This window comes from Bombina bombina, chromosome 2, assembly GCF_027579735.1.
Source record: "Bombina bombina isolate aBomBom1 chromosome 2, aBomBom1.pri, whole genome shotgun sequence".
Classification (NCBI taxonomy): Eukaryota; Metazoa; Chordata; class Amphibia; order Anura; family Bombinatoridae; genus Bombina; species Bombina bombina.
In genome coordinates, this window is record NC_069500.1 from 190,547,921 (window position 1) to 190,564,830 (window position 16,910).

At 38.3% G+C, this 16,910-nt stretch overlaps 1 protein-coding gene across 4 annotated transcripts in view; it reads left to right on the forward strand.

The window, feature by feature from the left end:
- CERT1 (ceramide transporter 1) overlaps positions 1-15,307 on the forward strand; it is a 341,058-nt gene extending 325,751 nt beyond the window's left edge. For all 4 annotated transcript variants that reach the window (XM_053701397.1, XM_053701398.1, XM_053701399.1 and 1 more), the window contains 4 exons: positions 982-1,110; positions 1,287-1,413; positions 11,633-11,770; positions 12,096-15,307. In XM_053701397.1, coding sequence (XP_053557372.1) covers positions 982-1,110; positions 1,287-1,413; positions 11,633-11,760 — 384 coding nt within the window. In that variant the 3' untranslated portion in view covers positions 11,761-11,770; positions 12,096-15,307. The remainder of the gene's footprint in view (positions 1-981; positions 1,111-1,286; positions 1,414-11,632; positions 11,771-12,095) is intronic.
- The last annotated feature ends 1,603 nt before the right edge of the window (positions 15,308-16,910 follow it).

Consider the following 16,910-nt stretch of genomic DNA (forward strand, 5'->3'; position numbering starts at 1 on the left):
TAGGAATGAAGCTTCTGTTGATCAGATTTGCAAAGCAGCAACTTGGTCTTCTTTGCATACTTTCACTAAATTCTACCATTTTGATGTGTTTTCTTCTTCTGAAGTAGTTTTTGGTAGAAAAGTACTTCAGGCAGCTGTTTCAGTTTGATTCTTCTGCTTATAATTTCAGTTTTTTTCATTATAAGATTTAAACTTTATTTTGGGTGTGGATTTTTTTCAGCGGAATTGGCTGTCTTTATTTTATCCCTCCCTCTCTAGTGACTCTTGCGTGGAAGATCCACATCTTGGGTATTCATTATCCCATACGTCACTAGCTCATGGACTCTTGCTAATTACATGAAAGAAAACATAATTTATGTAAAAACTTACCTGATAAATTCATTTCTTTCATATTAGCAAGAGTCCATGAGGCCCACCCTTTTTTGTGGTGGTTATGATTTTTTTGTATAAAGCACAATTATTCCAATTCCTTATTTTTTATACTTTCGCACTTTTGTCTTATCACCCCACTTCTTGGCTATGCGTTAAACTGATTTGTGGGTGTGGCGAGGGGTGTATTTATAGGCATTTTGAGGTTTGGGAAACTTTGCCACTCCTGGTAGGAATGTATATCCCATACGTCACTAGCTCATGGACTCTTGCTAATATGAAAGAAATGAATTTATCAGGTAAGTTCTTACATAAATTATGTTATATATATATATATATATATATATATATATATATATATATATATATATATATATATATATATATATATATATATATATATATATATATATATATATATATATATATATAATTTAATAACATTCACAGATATCCTGGCATTCATGAATGAAAGTCCCCTTTATTTGTTCCAATGGTAAATCCTAGCGTTTCACAACTAGGATTTACCATCACTTTAAGTAGCTAATTCTATATTTTATGTTGGGTAAAATTGTATATGAAATTGTTAATGTGTGTGCATGTCATTTTCAGAGAGTATGGCCTGCTTCTCAACGGGATGTTTTGTATTTATCTGCTATTCGAATGATACCAGCTGCTAATGAAAATGAAACAGACACTTGGATTGTTTGCAACTTCTCTGTGGATCATAACAATGCACCTGTAAGTAACTGATTTAATGGTTGTGTGTGGAGTTTTTAAAGAATTGGCTGTATAACATAACTATGCCCTATATAAAGATGAAACATACAATGATCCTACTGAACTGTGGGTCACAGATTTTAGTTTAGCATCTTATGAGATTTATGAATTTTTATATATATATTTTTAACTTTCAGCTGAACCGTTGTGTTCGTGCCAAAATAAACATTGCCCTGATCTGTCAGACACTTGCGAGCCCACCAGATGGTAATAAGGATATAAGCAGAGATAATATCCAATGCAAGATTACATATGTTGCAAATGGTAAGATATTATTCATAACAGTATTTTAAGATTACATTAATTTTGGATTATACTTTAACATATGATGTTAAATGTACTTTTTGGGGGTCTATACAAGGGTAAAAAACATTAATTATGCAATTTAACCTCTTAAGGACATATGACGGAATTTTTCCGTCATAAAACAATTGAGCAAACTGAAAGCTGTGTCCTTAAAGGGTTAAAAAGCATGTTACGCAGAAGATAAAGTATGGCCAGATAAAGTGGAAAGTCCAACCATACTGAAAGCTCAAAGTACTACATAAACATTGTCCTTCTCAAAGTATGAGAACTATTCCATTTGTAATATGATTAAATAAAGTGTGTATGGCAGCATATGAGCTTCATTCTACTTGGAGACATTTTTGTCCTCCACTTACATAAAATCACATAGCAAACTCCAGTATGTATCCTTAATATTTATTCACCTGATGACCATTTATTTTTCTTTGTATGGACATTTATTTTCTCTCACACTTTAGAGCCATATTTATTGCTATTGGTTATATAGTATCCTGGCTTTATTTGGTATTTAGAAACTATTCCCAGAAGTCTGAAAGAAGTGTCCTTTTCCTAAAGAAGAGTTAGGTTCACTAACAGATGATAAAAGCAGATCTGATTATCTCCTAATATTGTCACATATTAGGATTATCTCCTAATATGGTCAATAAGGGACTTAACTTATGGTCTTGTAAAGATCCACCAAGAAGGGGCCCACATTTACTTGAGAGCCTTCTCCTGGGCATTTTCCAGAGACATAGAACTTGGCTAACTCTCTGAAAAATGCCACTTTGTCACCCTTTCTTAGTTAGCTGCAAATGAAATTGGTTTAAGGAGCTTTTTAGACTGCTGGTTTCCGTTCTGGCGACTTTTTCTAGCTTTTATGGACAAATATGGCTTACCTGTTTCATTCCTCTTGTATAATTTATCTATATGGAAAACTCAACCTAAATCAAGTAGGGCAAGGAGGAGACTGTGGAAAAATGAATTCAGCAAGATTTTGCCTCTCCAGGTGGTTGGGAAAATACTTACCAAGTGATATGAAAAACTTAGCTTCACGTACCATGACTCTTCACATGAAGGAATTAATTTATAAATAATAGCATGTTCTTTCTATTGTTGTCGGTCACAAAAAGAGCGCTCTGTGATCCATGTTTTGTTAAAGTTACAGTAATCACCTAAAGATTACAAAAAATGTCTGCAGTCGCGTGTCTCTGGGCAGCACCTTAAGTGGTAGCAAAATTAGTAGCTCTGTGTGGATCACTGATATTTTGCCGATAGCCAGTGAAAGAATTGATCACCCAGCCATTTTATCCTAATATATGAAATCTACAGGTCACTCTGATTTGGTAGATTTAACTTTATTCTTTTCTCCACCTTTGCAAGCTAATCCGGAGCGTTGAGGCCTACGGCAAACTCTTCACTGAGAGGCTCTCAACACCCCCCCCCCCCCCGGTAATACTACAGGCCGGGTAAGCAGTGCACAGACACTGAAAACATATTCTACAGAGGGAACCATCTACTTGTAAGTTTCTATAGGCAACGGACTAGTCGGTAAAGAGAAGAAAACAACGGGAAGGAAAAAGGGGGGGAAAAATAATTAAAGATGGAAGCCCTAGACAAATGGGAAAGGTCTGTGACGCAGCTCATAGAGGATCACTACCGGAGCCTGGAGGCTGAGCTGCAGAAACTTTTCATGAGTCCGGCAGTAACAGAGATCTTTTCCAGTGCACATAGAGAGAGAGCTGTGCCCCCTGAGCTGAGGAAGGTGGAATCCGTTAGCTCCGGTGAAAATAAAGATGCCCAGTGGCAGTACTTAATATCGGCTGAAGCCCGACTTGACAATGTGCTACAAAAGGAAGAAGCTGAGGACCAGACTCGCTGCTCCACTCCCTCACTGTCTGACAAATGGGAATTACTGCCTCTTAACTGTCTGTCCGCAGCTGGATCCGGAACTGGAGATGAGATGGGCAAGGATCCCCTGACTGCTCGAGAGACTTTGGGTCATGCGACAGCAAGACGCTGTGTCACTGTGAGCCCCCCGCTGGACTTAGAGATCTGGAGAGGAGCCAGCTTGAAAAACGCATCAGCAAAACAAGTACGGGCTCAAATTAAACTTACTTCTACGGCATACAATTACCACTGCCTGCTTTCCCATAATAGATCGCCCATCATCGCCACCGGAGCTGGGAAGGAGAAAGGTGGAGAGATCCCGGTATCCCAAAATACTCAGGGCAAAGCAGTAGTGGGACACTTGCAAACAATAGGAACTTGGAGCCTGCGCTACTTATGCCTAGGACTGTATGATAATCTAGGTCTTCCACAAGATACCCGACACGGGATAGGTTAAAGGGAGCTGAGGTTAAAGCCCTGCATGTGAGACTTATCCTCGAGACTGCTGAGTGGTTAATACCTTGGGGAGTCCCGCTGAATAACACAGGACTATACTTTTGGGCAACTCATAGTCCAGGGCTGCTATGTTTTATAGCCCGGTGATTTTACGTCCAGACTTTAATACCCTCATGCATTTAACCTAGGTTTTTAGTACACTATTACTTTAGACAAGGGCATTAAAGTATACTAGATAGCCATTAGTATCACACAAATGTCTAACATCTGTTATAGTAAATATGTAGGGTATGGAGAGCGCTTAATGTTTTGGGCTTATATGTTTCTATCATGTATATATGTGTATAGTATAGTAATTGTTAGCCACACCCAGGGAATTTGTATTTGTATTTTATTACACTTGAAGTACATAATTACTAGTCTTTTATAGGGAATGTGCTAAGTACATAATTACTAGCCTTTTATAGGGAATAAGTCCTATAACCTAGGTGTCTTCCACCTACAGGCATCCAGCATCATATCTTGCTTCTATAGCTCAGACAGGCAATCTTGGCAGGGAGATAGACAACTTCTTAGTAAAATAATACACAGACTGCTGCCATTATCTATAGTCTCCTGTTAGATTAGTTTAGTTTATTATAGTGAGATGCTTTAAGCAATATCTCACTCAGTTGCCCAAAATGCTAGTTTAACCCCTCTAAAGAAAATATAAACACTCTATGCAATTCCCTCTAGTCCTATGGCTCCACGTTGAACTCAGATGTGGGCGTGACTTCATCTGATATAGTTTTCTTATTCAATACTTACATTATTAAAAAACATAATTTATGCTTACCTGATAAATTCCTTTCTTCTGTAGTGTGATCAGTCCACGGGTCATCATTACTTCTGGGATATTACTCCTCCCCAACAGGAAGTGCAAGAGGATTCACCCAGCAGAGCTGCATATAGCTCCTCCCCTCTACGTCACTCCCAGTCATTCGACCAAGGACCAACGAGAAAGGAAAAGCCAAGGGTGAAGTGGTGACTGGAGTATAAATTAAAAAATATTTACCTGCCTTAAAAACAGGGCGGGCCGTGGACTGATCACACTACAGAAGAAAGGAATTTATCAGGTAAGCATAAATTATGTTTTCTTCTGTTAAGTGTGATCAGTCCACGGGTCATCATTACTTCTGGGATACCAATACCAAAGCAAAAGTACACGGATGACGGGAGGGATAGGCAGGCTCTTTATACAGAAGGAACCACTGCCTGAAGAACCTTTCTCCCAAAAATAGCCTCCGATGAAGCAAAAGTGTCAAATTTGTAAAATTTGGAAAAAGTATGAAGCGAAGACCAAGTTGCAGCCTTGCAAATCTGTTCAACAGAGGCCTCATTCTTGAAGGCCCAAGTGGAAGCCACAGCTCTAGTAGAATGAGCTGTAATTCTTTCAGGAGGCTGCTGTCCAGCAGTCTCATAAGCTAAACGAATTATGCTACGAAGCCAAAAAGAAAGAGAGGTAGCGGAAGCTTTTTGACCTCTCCTCTGCCCAGAGTAAATGACAAACAGAGAAGACGTTTGTCGAAATTCCTTAGTTGCCTGTAAGTAAAATTTTAGAGCACGGACTACATCCAGGTTGTGCAGTAGACGTTCCTTCTTTGAAGAAGGATTTGGGCATAAAGAAGGAACAACAATCTCTTGATTGATATTCCTGTTAGTAACTACCTTAGGTAAGAACCCAGGTTTAGTACGCAGGACTACCTTATCCGAATGAAAAATCAAATAAGGAGAATCACAATGTAAGGCTGATAATTCAGACACTCTTCGAGCCGAGGAAATAGCCATTAAAAATAGAACTTTCCAAGATAACAACTTTATATCAATGGAATGAAGGGGTTCAAACGGAACGCCCTGTAAAACATTAAGAACAAGGTTTAAACTCCATGGTGGAGCAACAGTTTTAAACACAGGCTTAATCCTGGCCAAAGCCTGACAAAAAGCCTGGACGTCAGGAACTTCTGACAGACGTTTGTGTAACAGAATGGACAGAGCTGAGATCTGTCCCTTTAATGAACTAGCAGATAAACCCTTTTCTAAACCTTCTTGTAGAAAAGACAATATCCTAGGAATCCTAACCTTACTCCAAGAGTAACCTTTGGATTCACACCAATATAGGTATTTACGCCATATCTTATGGTAAATCTTTCTGGTAACAGGTTTCCTAGCCTGTATTAAGGTATCAATAACTGACTCAGAAAACCCACGTCTTGATAAAATCAAGCGTTCAATTTCCAAGCAGTCAGCTTCAGAGAAGTTAGATTTTGATGTTTGAAGGGACCCTGTATCAGAAGGTCCTGTTTCAGAGGTAGAGACCAAGGTGGACAGGATGACATGTCCACCAGGTCTGCATACCAAGTCCTGCGTGGCCACGCAGGTGCTATTAGAATCACTGATGCTCTCTCTTGTTTGATTCTGGCAATCAATCGAGGAAGCAACGGGAAGGGTGGAAACACGTAAGCCATCCTGAAGTCCCAAGGTGCTGTCAGAGCATCTATCAGGACTGCTCCTGGATCCCTGGATCTGGACCCGTAACGAGGAAGCTTGGCGTTCTGTCGAGACGCCATGAGATCTATCTCTGGTTTGCCCCAACGTCGAAGTATTTGGGCAAAGACCTCCGGATGAAGTTCCCACTCCCCCGGATGAAAAGTCTGACGACTTAAGAAATCCGCCTCCCAGTTCTCCACTCCCGGGATGTGGATTGCTGACAGGTGGCAAGAGTAAGACTCTGCCCAGCGAATTATCTTTGATACTTCCATCATAGCTAGGGAGCTTCTTGTCCCTCCCTGATGGTTGATGTAAGCTACAGTCGTGATGTTGTCCGACTGAAACCTGATGAACCCCCGAGTTGTCAACTGGGGCCAAGCCAGGAGGGCATTGAGAACTGCTCTCAATTCCAGAATGTTTATTGGCAGGAGACTCTCCTCCTGACTCCATTGTCCCTGAGACTTCAGAGAATTCCAGACGGCACCCCAACCTAGAAGGCTGGCGTCTGTTGTTACAATTGTCCAGTCTGGTCTGCTGAATGGCATCCCCCTGGACAGGTGTGGCCGAGAAAGCCACCATAGAAGAGAATTTCTGGTCTCTTGATCCAGATTCAGAGAAGGGGATAAGTCTGAGTAATCCCCATTCCACTGACTTAGCATGCACAGTTGCAGTGGTCTGAGGTGTAAGCGTGCAAAGGGAACTATGTCCATTGCCGCTACCATTAAGCCGATTACCTCCATGCATTGAGCCACTGACGGGTGTTGAATGGAATGAAGGGTGCGGCAAGCACTTTGAAGTCTTGTTAGCCTGTCCTCTGTCAGGTAAATCTTCATTTCTACAGAATCTATAAGAGTCCCCAGGAAGGGAACTCTTGTGAGTGGAACGAGTGAACTTTTCTTTTCGTTCACCTTCCATCCATGTGACCTTAGAAATGCCAGCACTAACTCTGTATGAGACTTGGCAGTTTGAAAGCTTGAAGCTTGTATCAGAATGTCGTCTAGGTATGGAGCTACCGAGATTCCCCGCGGTCTTAGTACCGCCAGAAGAGCACCCAGAACCTTTGTGAAGATTCTTGGAGCTGTAGCCAATCCGAATGGAAGAGCCACAAACTGGTAATGCCTGTCTAGGAAGGCAAACCTTAGGTACCGATAATGATCTTTGTGAATCGGTATGTGAAGGTAAGCATCCTTTAAATCTACAGTGGTCATGTACTGACCCTCTTGGATCATAGGTAAAATTGTCCGAATAGTCTCCATCTTGAACGATGGAACTCTTAGGAATTTGTTTAGGATCTTTAAGTCCAGGATTGGTCTGAAAGTTCCCTCTTTTTTGGGAACCACAAACAGATTTGAGTAAAACCCCTGTCCCTGTTCCGATCGTGGAACTGGATGGATTACTCCCATTAACAAGAGCTCTTGTACGCAGCGTAGAAACGCCTCTTTCTTTGTCTGGATTGTTGACAATCTTGACAGATGAAATCTCTCTCTTGGAGGAGAGTATTTGAAGTCCAGAAGGTATCCCTGAGATATTATCTCTAGCGCCCAGGGATCCTGAACATCTCTTGCCCAAGCCTGGGCGAAGAGAGAAAGTCTGCCCCCCACTAGATCCGATCCCGGATCGGGGGCCCTCAATTCATGCTGTTTTAGGGGCAGCAGCAGGTTTCCTAGTCTGCTTGCCCTTGTTCCAGGACTGGTTAGGTTTCCAGCCTTGTCTGTAGCGAGCAACAGCTCCTTCCTGTTTTGGTGCAGAGGAAGTTGATGCTGCTCCTGCTTTGAAATTACGAAAGGAACGAAAATTAGACTGTCTAGTCTTGGCTTTGGCTTTGTCCTGAGGCAGGGCATGGCCTTTACCTCCTGTAATGTCAGCGATAATCTCTTTCAACCCGGGCCCGAATAAGGTCTGCCCTTTGAAAGGTATATTAAGCAATTTAGACTTAGAAGTAACATCAGCTGACCAGGATTTTAGCCACAGCGCCCTGCGTGCCTGAATGGCGAATCCTGAATTCTTCGCAGTAAGTTTAGTAAGATGTACTACGGCCTCCGAAATGAATGAATTAGCTAGTTTAAGGACTCTAAGCCTGTCCGTAATGTCGTCCAGAGTAGCTGAACCAATGTTCTCTTCCAGAGACTCAATCCAGAATGCCGCTGCAGCCGTGATCGGCGCAATGCATGCAAGGGGTTGCAATATAAAACCTTGTTGAACAAACATTTTCTTAAGGTAACCCTCTAACTTTTTATCCATTGGATCTGAAAAAGCACAGCTATCCTCCACCGGGATAGTGGTACGCTTAGCTAAGGTAGAAACTGCTCCCTCCACCTTAGGGACCGTTTGCCATAAGTCCCTTGTGGTGGCGTCTATTGGAAACATTTTTCTAAATATCGGAGGGGGTGAGAACGGCACACCGGGTCTATCCCACTCCTTAGTAACAATTTCAGTAAGTCTCTTAGGTATAGGAAAAACCTCAGTACTCGTCGGTACCGCAAAATATTTATCCAACCTACACATTTTCTCTGGTATTGCAACTGTGTTACAATCATTCAGAGCCGCTAACACCTCCCCTAGTAATACACGGAGGTTTTCCAGTTTAAATTTAAAATTTGAAATATCTGAATCCAGTCTGTTTGGATCAGAACCGTCACCCACAGAATGAAGTTCTCCGTCCTCATGTTCTGCCACCTGTGACGCAGTGTCTGACATGGCCCTAATATTATCAGCGCACTCTGTTCTCACCCCAGAGTGATCACGCTTACCTCTTAGTTCTGGTAATTTAGCCAAAACCTCAGTCATAACAGTAGCCATATCCTGTAATGTGATTTGTAATGGCCGCCCAGATGTACTCGGCGCTACAATATCACGCACCTCCCTCTGAGCGGGAGATGTAGGTACTGACACGTGAGGCGAGTTAGTCGGCATAACTCTCCCCTCGTTGTTTGGTGAAATTTGTTCAATTTGTACAGATTGACTTTTATTTAAAGTAGCATCAATACAGTTAGTACATAAATTTCTACTGGGCTCCACTTTGGCATTGCAACAAATGACACAGGTATCATCCTCTGAATCAGACATGTTTAACACACTAGCAAATAAACTTGCAACTTGGAAATACAATTCAATTAGAATAATATTAAAACGTACTGTGCCTTTAAGAAGCACAGAATATCTATGACAGTTGAAATTAATAAATTGAAACAGTTATAGCCTCAATCCTTGTAAACAACACAACTTTAGCAAAGGTTTAATCCCATTAGCAAAGATAACAAATTCTGAAAGCAGGAAACAAATTACAGAATAAACGTTTTTTATCTCAGTCAAACTATAATTCTCACAGCTCTGCTGAGAGAAATTACCTCCCTCAAAATAAGTTTTGAAGACCCCTGAGCTCTGTAGAGATGAACCGGATCATGCAGGGAATACAATGAGTTGCTGACTGAAATATTTGATGCGTAGTAAAAGCGCCAAAAAACGGCCCCTCCCCCTCACACACAGCAGTGAGGGAGAACAGAAACTGTCAGAAAACAGATTAAGCAACTGCCAAGTGGAAAAATAGTGCCCAAACATTTATTCACTCAGTACCTCAGCAAATGAAAACGATTTTACATTCCAGCAAAAACGTTAAACATAATCTCTAGTTATTAAACAGCTTTATGTATTTCTTACAGTGTAATTCTAGTGAAGTACCATTCCCCAGAATACTGAAGTGTAAAGTATACATACATGACATTATATCGGTATGGCAGGATTTTCTCATCAATTCCATTGTCAGAAAATAAAAACTGCTACATACCTCTATGCAGATTCATCTGCCTGCTGTCCCCTGATCTGAAGTTTACCTCTCCTCAGATGGCCGAGAAACAGCAATATGATCTTAACTACTCCGGCTAAAATCATAACAAAAACTCTGGTAGATTCTTCTTCAAACTCTGCCAGAGAGATAATAACACACTCCGGTGCTATTTTAAAATAACAAACTTTTGATTGAAGATATAAACCTAAGTATAATCACCATAGTCCTCTCACACATCCTATCTAGTCGTTGGGTGCAAGAGAATGACTGGGAGTGACGTAGAGGGGAGGAGCTATATGCAGCTCTGCTGGGTGAATCCTCTTGCACTTCCTGTTGGGGAGGAGTAATATCCCAGAAGTAATGATGACCCGTGGACTGATCACACTTAACAGAAGAAAAGGGCAATAGCTCATATGTTTGGTAAATCCTCCTATTGACCAATTATATTCCCACGAAACCACCTCTCAATATAGAGAAGCCCTGAAATCTTATACACATGAGACCATATTATCTAATGTTTATGGGGTAGAGTTAATTATATAAAAATAGCTACAAGTTGATAAATTCCTGGCGCTTGTGTCCTCTCTACACAATCAATATTTATGACTACTTTTAGCCCCATCTGATTTCATGTTACATAATCGTGTTGATGGTTCCCATATAAATGTTTATACTAGACTATTTAATCAAGTTTGATTTTCGCTGACTACTACAACTTAAGTATATGTTTTATACATATAAAAAATCCCCTCCCCCCAGAAAATCATAAAAATCTGAGGTATTCCTTTTGAGATCCAAGAGAGGTCTCCTTATTTCAGTTTACCTTCCTCTATTCATATCATCTTTGGTCATTTGAGGTCCATGAGTGGCCTGACTTTGATTTGGAAGGTTTCACTTCCTGCAGGCAGCCAGGCAATAGGTTTCAATACCGGTTACTTACTTTGTTAAGCATACTTACTGTATATTGTTTTTATTATAGTCACTTATGGAATATGTTATATATGTGGCATTATACTGTAATTTTTTTTTTTTGCTTTCATATTGTATGCCTGATTCTATTACCTCAATAAAAATATTAAAAAAAAAAAAAAAAAAAATGTCTGCAGTCTTCCAATAGATTTATGCACATAGTCTGAACTATATTAGAACAGATTAACACCTTATTTACTGCAATTGTTTTTCAATGGCCAAACTCTACCTACCTCCTTTCCTTATTTGAAGGAGCCAATCAGGACATGAGTTGCTGCTAATTAGGGAGATATATGGCAGGGATGTGCTATTTTTAAGCAGTTTTAAGACTGGACTGAAAGATTCACATTTTCATAGCTAAACTACAGGAAATGGAACAAAATAAATAGTGAAAGTGTATTGCAAGTTGTTTTACTGTGTATAATTAAGCATTTTATAATACAATCTCAAAGTGTTTTATGTCCCTTTTTACACATTACAAAGAATGTTAAGAAATGTGTTTTTATTAACGAATGTGCCTTTAATATATTGTTGTTTTTTTTTGTTTGTTTGTTTGTTTGTTTTTCTCTCCAGTAAATCCTGGAGGCTGGGCTCCCGCATCTGTACTTAGAGCAGTAGCAAAACGAGAATACCCTAAATTTTTAAAACGGTTTACTACTTATGTGCAGGAGAAAACCTCAGACAAGCCCATATTATTTTAGCAATTTCCAGGTGAGTTGATCATCATTAATGCCCTTATTTTCAGCAAATTAATTTGAACTGAAAAAAATCTATTTGAAGAATTGCATAGTTATCTTTTTAAACGTTCAAATAGCAATGTTTAGCACTTTCTTTGAGTTTAATTTTTCCAATTACTTGTATAAAACTACATAAGACATAATGACACTCACATTTAACTAATAATGTTATTCTGCTAAAGTAAATTCTGTACATATCAACCAATATTTAAGTTTGTGCAATTAACCTTCTTTTTGTTCCTTTGGTGTTTGTAGTAGAGAATAGGCTGTAATTAATTAGTTTTTTGTTTTTTTTTCAGTGGCGTGAAGGCGGCCATAAGAACATTCCATGTTGAATGAGAGCAAAATCATTGCAATATAAAATGGAGTTCAGGATCTGCAGCCTTTTTATATTTTACACATTCTAATGTTCGCCTGAAACCAAGGGGGTTGACTTGCTCACATGGCCGAACATAAAACATTAGTCCTACTTTAATGAATCAGTATATACCTAATACATGTGCATATACAAGTACATGTCTACACACACATACACTATATATATATATATATATATACACACACACACACACTAAAATCTTTTTTCTATTTACTTGTTTGCTTGCTTCAGTGGGTCATGAGAGGGTAAAGAAAATTATCTGAATCACAAGCAACATGGATTGATGCTTTAATTTTCTACAACTCATGATAGGCTAGCCTGCCATGGACTTTTAAATATATATATTAAAGCCATACATATTCTATGTTTCTGGGCATATTAAGATCAAGTACCCTAAATGCACACAATGTTCTTTATGCTCATTAACAAATCGGTCATTTCATTTTTCAAATTTTAAGGATATAATTGCTATTGGTTTCTTTTTCCCTCCTTATGCTTTATATAAAAGACATTTTGTTACCTTATCGCTGGTTCTTATAAACGTTCTGTAAAAACTAAAGAAATATCTGAGGGCTTTTATCTATGGCTTTGCCTTTTTTCTCCTAAAACTCCTATGAAGACTTTGTAGTCTGATGGAGTAAAGCGAAATCTAAGAAAGCTTTATTTTTTCCAGAAATCTATATATTTCTATTGTATTTTTAGTTGTGTTAATAATGTGGAACAAAATGATTGGATTATAAAACACGATCCAGAAATTTCAAGATTGATTCTTGAGGGGGATGATATATAATTGGTCTTTCAGCTCTGCTCTATGGTGGCAGTCTGTGTGGAGAATGTGCAAACCCTTTGTATGCAAGGTGAGTGAATGTAGTGTGTAGTCTCCTAAGTGTCGGTGTGGCCTTTTCCCTATTTGATGACTACAGTCAGTGTCACGCTCGGCCTAACTATCTTGCACTGTTTAGACATTGTTTTGCATAGCAGAAGTTGCACAAAATGTGTTTTTTCCTAATGTGATGACTATCTTTCGTTTTGATGCAGGATGTAATGTTACATTTCTTTTCAACCCCACATTTTTCTTTCATGTTTCAGATAAAGCATACAATTTTAAACAATTTTCCAATTTACTTTTATTATCTAATTTGCTTTGTTTTCTTGTTACCTATCCTTTGTTGAGAAGCATACCTAGGTAGGCTCAGTAGCTGGGAGATTGCTGCAGATTGGGTGCTTTACATATGTGCTTCGTCATTGGCTTGCATATGTGTACAGCTAGTTCCCAGCAGTGCATTGCAGGTGCTCTAATAAAGGTTACCAAAAGAATGAAGCAAAATGGTTCATTGAGTTAAATTGGAAGATTGTTAAAAATTGTATGCTCTATCTGAATCATGAAAGAAAAAAATGTGGGTTTTGTGTCCCTTTAAAATAGGGTTATGATGGAAAATATGAGTTTATGTTCCAGAAGGTTTTGTAACATTCAGCCTGTTTTCCACATTGAGCACCATAAAAGCAAGAACTAACCAAATCTCCAGATGATGACATTCAAATGTTTCAGGTTTGCTTAATTTCTGAGTATTATATATGTGTAATAAAGTCTGCCTTTAACTTTACATTTCCATTGTGCAATGTATATAACATAATTTAATTTTACTTGTTAAGCACAGTTCTGTTAAGAGGCAGAGAATTGTTTTTTTTTTTAATTACTTTTTTGCTGGTATTTGGGACTTTAAATCTGAAAAGCGAATTTACATTTAACACAAAAAAATCGTTCACAGATAATTAAATTGTACAATATTTGAGCCTGCAAATTTTAAAAGAAGATAGACATGTGCTATAAGAGTTGTTGCTGTCCATATTATATAATTACCTTGTTTATGTGAGTGCATTTAAAATCCATGATGATTTCTTATCTGTTTAATTGATTTATGTCTGTTTTGTGCATCTGTTATTAAAGATTTAAATAAATATATAAATATATATATCTGTCGCATACCTACAGGTTATGTTAATGGTTTTATAAGCTAGGTTGCGACAATTATATTGAAACATAGATGTATATAATCAGAATTTTGTGTACAAATTTGACAAAACTTTGGAAACCTACTACCTACAGTTTTTCTGCCTCGAAAATTCAATTCTTTACTTGTAGAAATGTCACAATCAATTCTTCCTTGGAAACCTAATCACATAACTTTATTGCATAACTACAAGTTTGTATTCCTAACAACACACACAGATAAATATGCCTTACCACAATAAAGCTCTAACGCTTTTCTTAGGTGAAAAAGTGCGGTGGTAACGAGTTAATGAACAGAAAGTTGTTATAGTAATCACTACATCAAAAGTCAATGTTTGTTTGTTTTTTAATAGTGTGTTCTGTTTTTTTCTTCATTAAATTAAAATGGTTTCTGTTTTTCATTGTCTTGAAAATATTAAAGCCACTGATGGTGTACTGAGAATGATTGATTATAAATACAGATAATGAATGTTGAATTAGCTATTTTGGTTACTATCGCGAAAGCAAGAAAGTCATTTTATCTCTTCTTCTAATGGAGAACATTGTTGTTTCTTTTACAGCATATTGCAATTTGTGCCATCATTTGAAGGAGATCATGAAAAGCTTTATTCTACAAAGGCTTAAAGTGATTGTAAACTTACCGATTGTGCTGCACGGTATATAGAAATATTATTCGAAACGGGAACTTTGATTCATGAAATTTTTTAAATGAAGCTTAATTTGTCAAATATTTACCATACAGTGAAGGTAAACAATGCACCGTTCCTCTGCTCACATTTTACACTTGGCGTCCAGCTCATGATGCATGAAACTATTGCTTGAAGGCGGATTCGTCATCGTTCAACTAAATAAAGTGTAAAATGCAGATGGAGTAACGGCGCCATGTTTACCTTCACTGTATGGTAAATATTTGACAAATGATGCATCATTAAAAAATGTCATGAATTAAAGTTCCCCTGTTTTTGAATAATATTTTTATATACTGTGCAGCACAATCGGTAAGCTTACACTCACTTTAAGGGAAGTTTACAAAAACAGTATCTAAATCTTAATATCATTAGTTGCATTTGCACTAAATGTGATGTACTTTTGCTATTCTGTAAATAAATGTATTACACTAATATTTGTGCTGGATTTGTTTCTGTCCCAAACTTGTCATATTGTTGAAGGTGGTAATAATGAAACCCAAGAACACAAACAAAACCTCTGAGTGTTATAGCAGATTGTGTCCTTCCATTTTGAGCTTTGACTGTACTTGCAATAAACTCTAGTACAGTGTATTGAAAGTGAGGTGAATTCAGCTAAATGTTTTTATACCTTTTAGAAACCTATAACCGTATTCTTTACAGCTCTGAAAGTACATTCAATATTAATATTGTCATGTATGGAATGAAACTCAGGATTTCTTTCCTAAGATATGGTGAGTCCACGGAATCATCAATTACTAGTGGGAATATCACTCCCAGGCGGAAAAGAGCACCAGAGCAAAGCTGCTATATATGTCACTTCCTTTACCCCAAATCTCCAGTCATTCTCTTTGCCTGCGGTGCAAGGAGGAGGTGAAGTTTTTGTGTCTGATCTAAAATCAAGATTTTGTTATTTTAAAAGCAGAGTAGGTTTGCTCTAATCTTTCTAAGGGGTCTAGCCCATGTCAGTCTCTCTTCAGTAGGGCAGTGGTGGCTTTTAAGCAATTGGGAACTTGTGGGGTACAATCCTTACTGCGTTTTCCCAAAACATTTTGCTGCCCTATTTAGATAGCCTGAGTAAGTTTACTCAGTCTTTCTGTATTTTCACTGGTCCATGTGGGGAATGTATCCTCTCAAACCAGGTGAGCTGTCCTGCTGCCGGACAGATGAATATTAAGGTAAGTACCAGTTTTATTTTTCCATTTAGCAGGGAAAACTTTGGCACTTAAAGGGACCGTCTAGGCCAAAATAAACTTTCATGATTCAGATAGAGCATGTAATTTTAAACAATTTTCCAATTTACTTTTATCACCAATTTTGCTTTGTTCTCTTGGTATTCTTAGTTGAAAGCTTAACCTAGGAGGTTCATATGCTAATTTCTTAGACCTTGAAGACCACCTCTTTCAGATTGCATTTTAACAGTTTTTCACCACTAGAGGGTGTTAGTTCACGTATTTCATATAGATAACACTGTTCTTGTGCACGAGAAGTTATCTGGGAGCAGGCACTGATTGGCTAGACTGCAAGTCTGTCAAAAGAACTGAAAAAAGGGGCAGTTTGCAGAGGCTTAGATACAAGATAATCACAGAGGTTAAACGTATATTATTATAACTGTGTTAGTTATGCAAAACTGGGAAATGGGTAATAAAGGGATTATCTATCTTTTAAAACAATAAAAATTCTGGTGTAGACTGTCCCTTTAATCAGCTGAAACGCTGCAGGTTCCTGTAAGACTGCAGGTTTTTATGGCAGTTTTTGCAGGTTAGTGTGAGGAGTTTTTTTTATTTTTGATGGCTCAATGGGGTTCCGTTTTTTAACGGATGATGTTCTTTTTATAACGGGGTTTTTTGTTGTAAAAAATAAACTTTTTTTGTCAGCTGAAGGACTGCCCCTTTTAGGGAGGTTCAATTTCTTGATGACAGAGTATTTTTGGCGCTTTTTTTCACTTCCTGTGGAGTGAGGTGCACATTTTTTCAGATGTCTCTGTGCTTTGATTGCTTCTTGCTATTTTAGCCTCTCTGGAATCCTGGATTTTTCT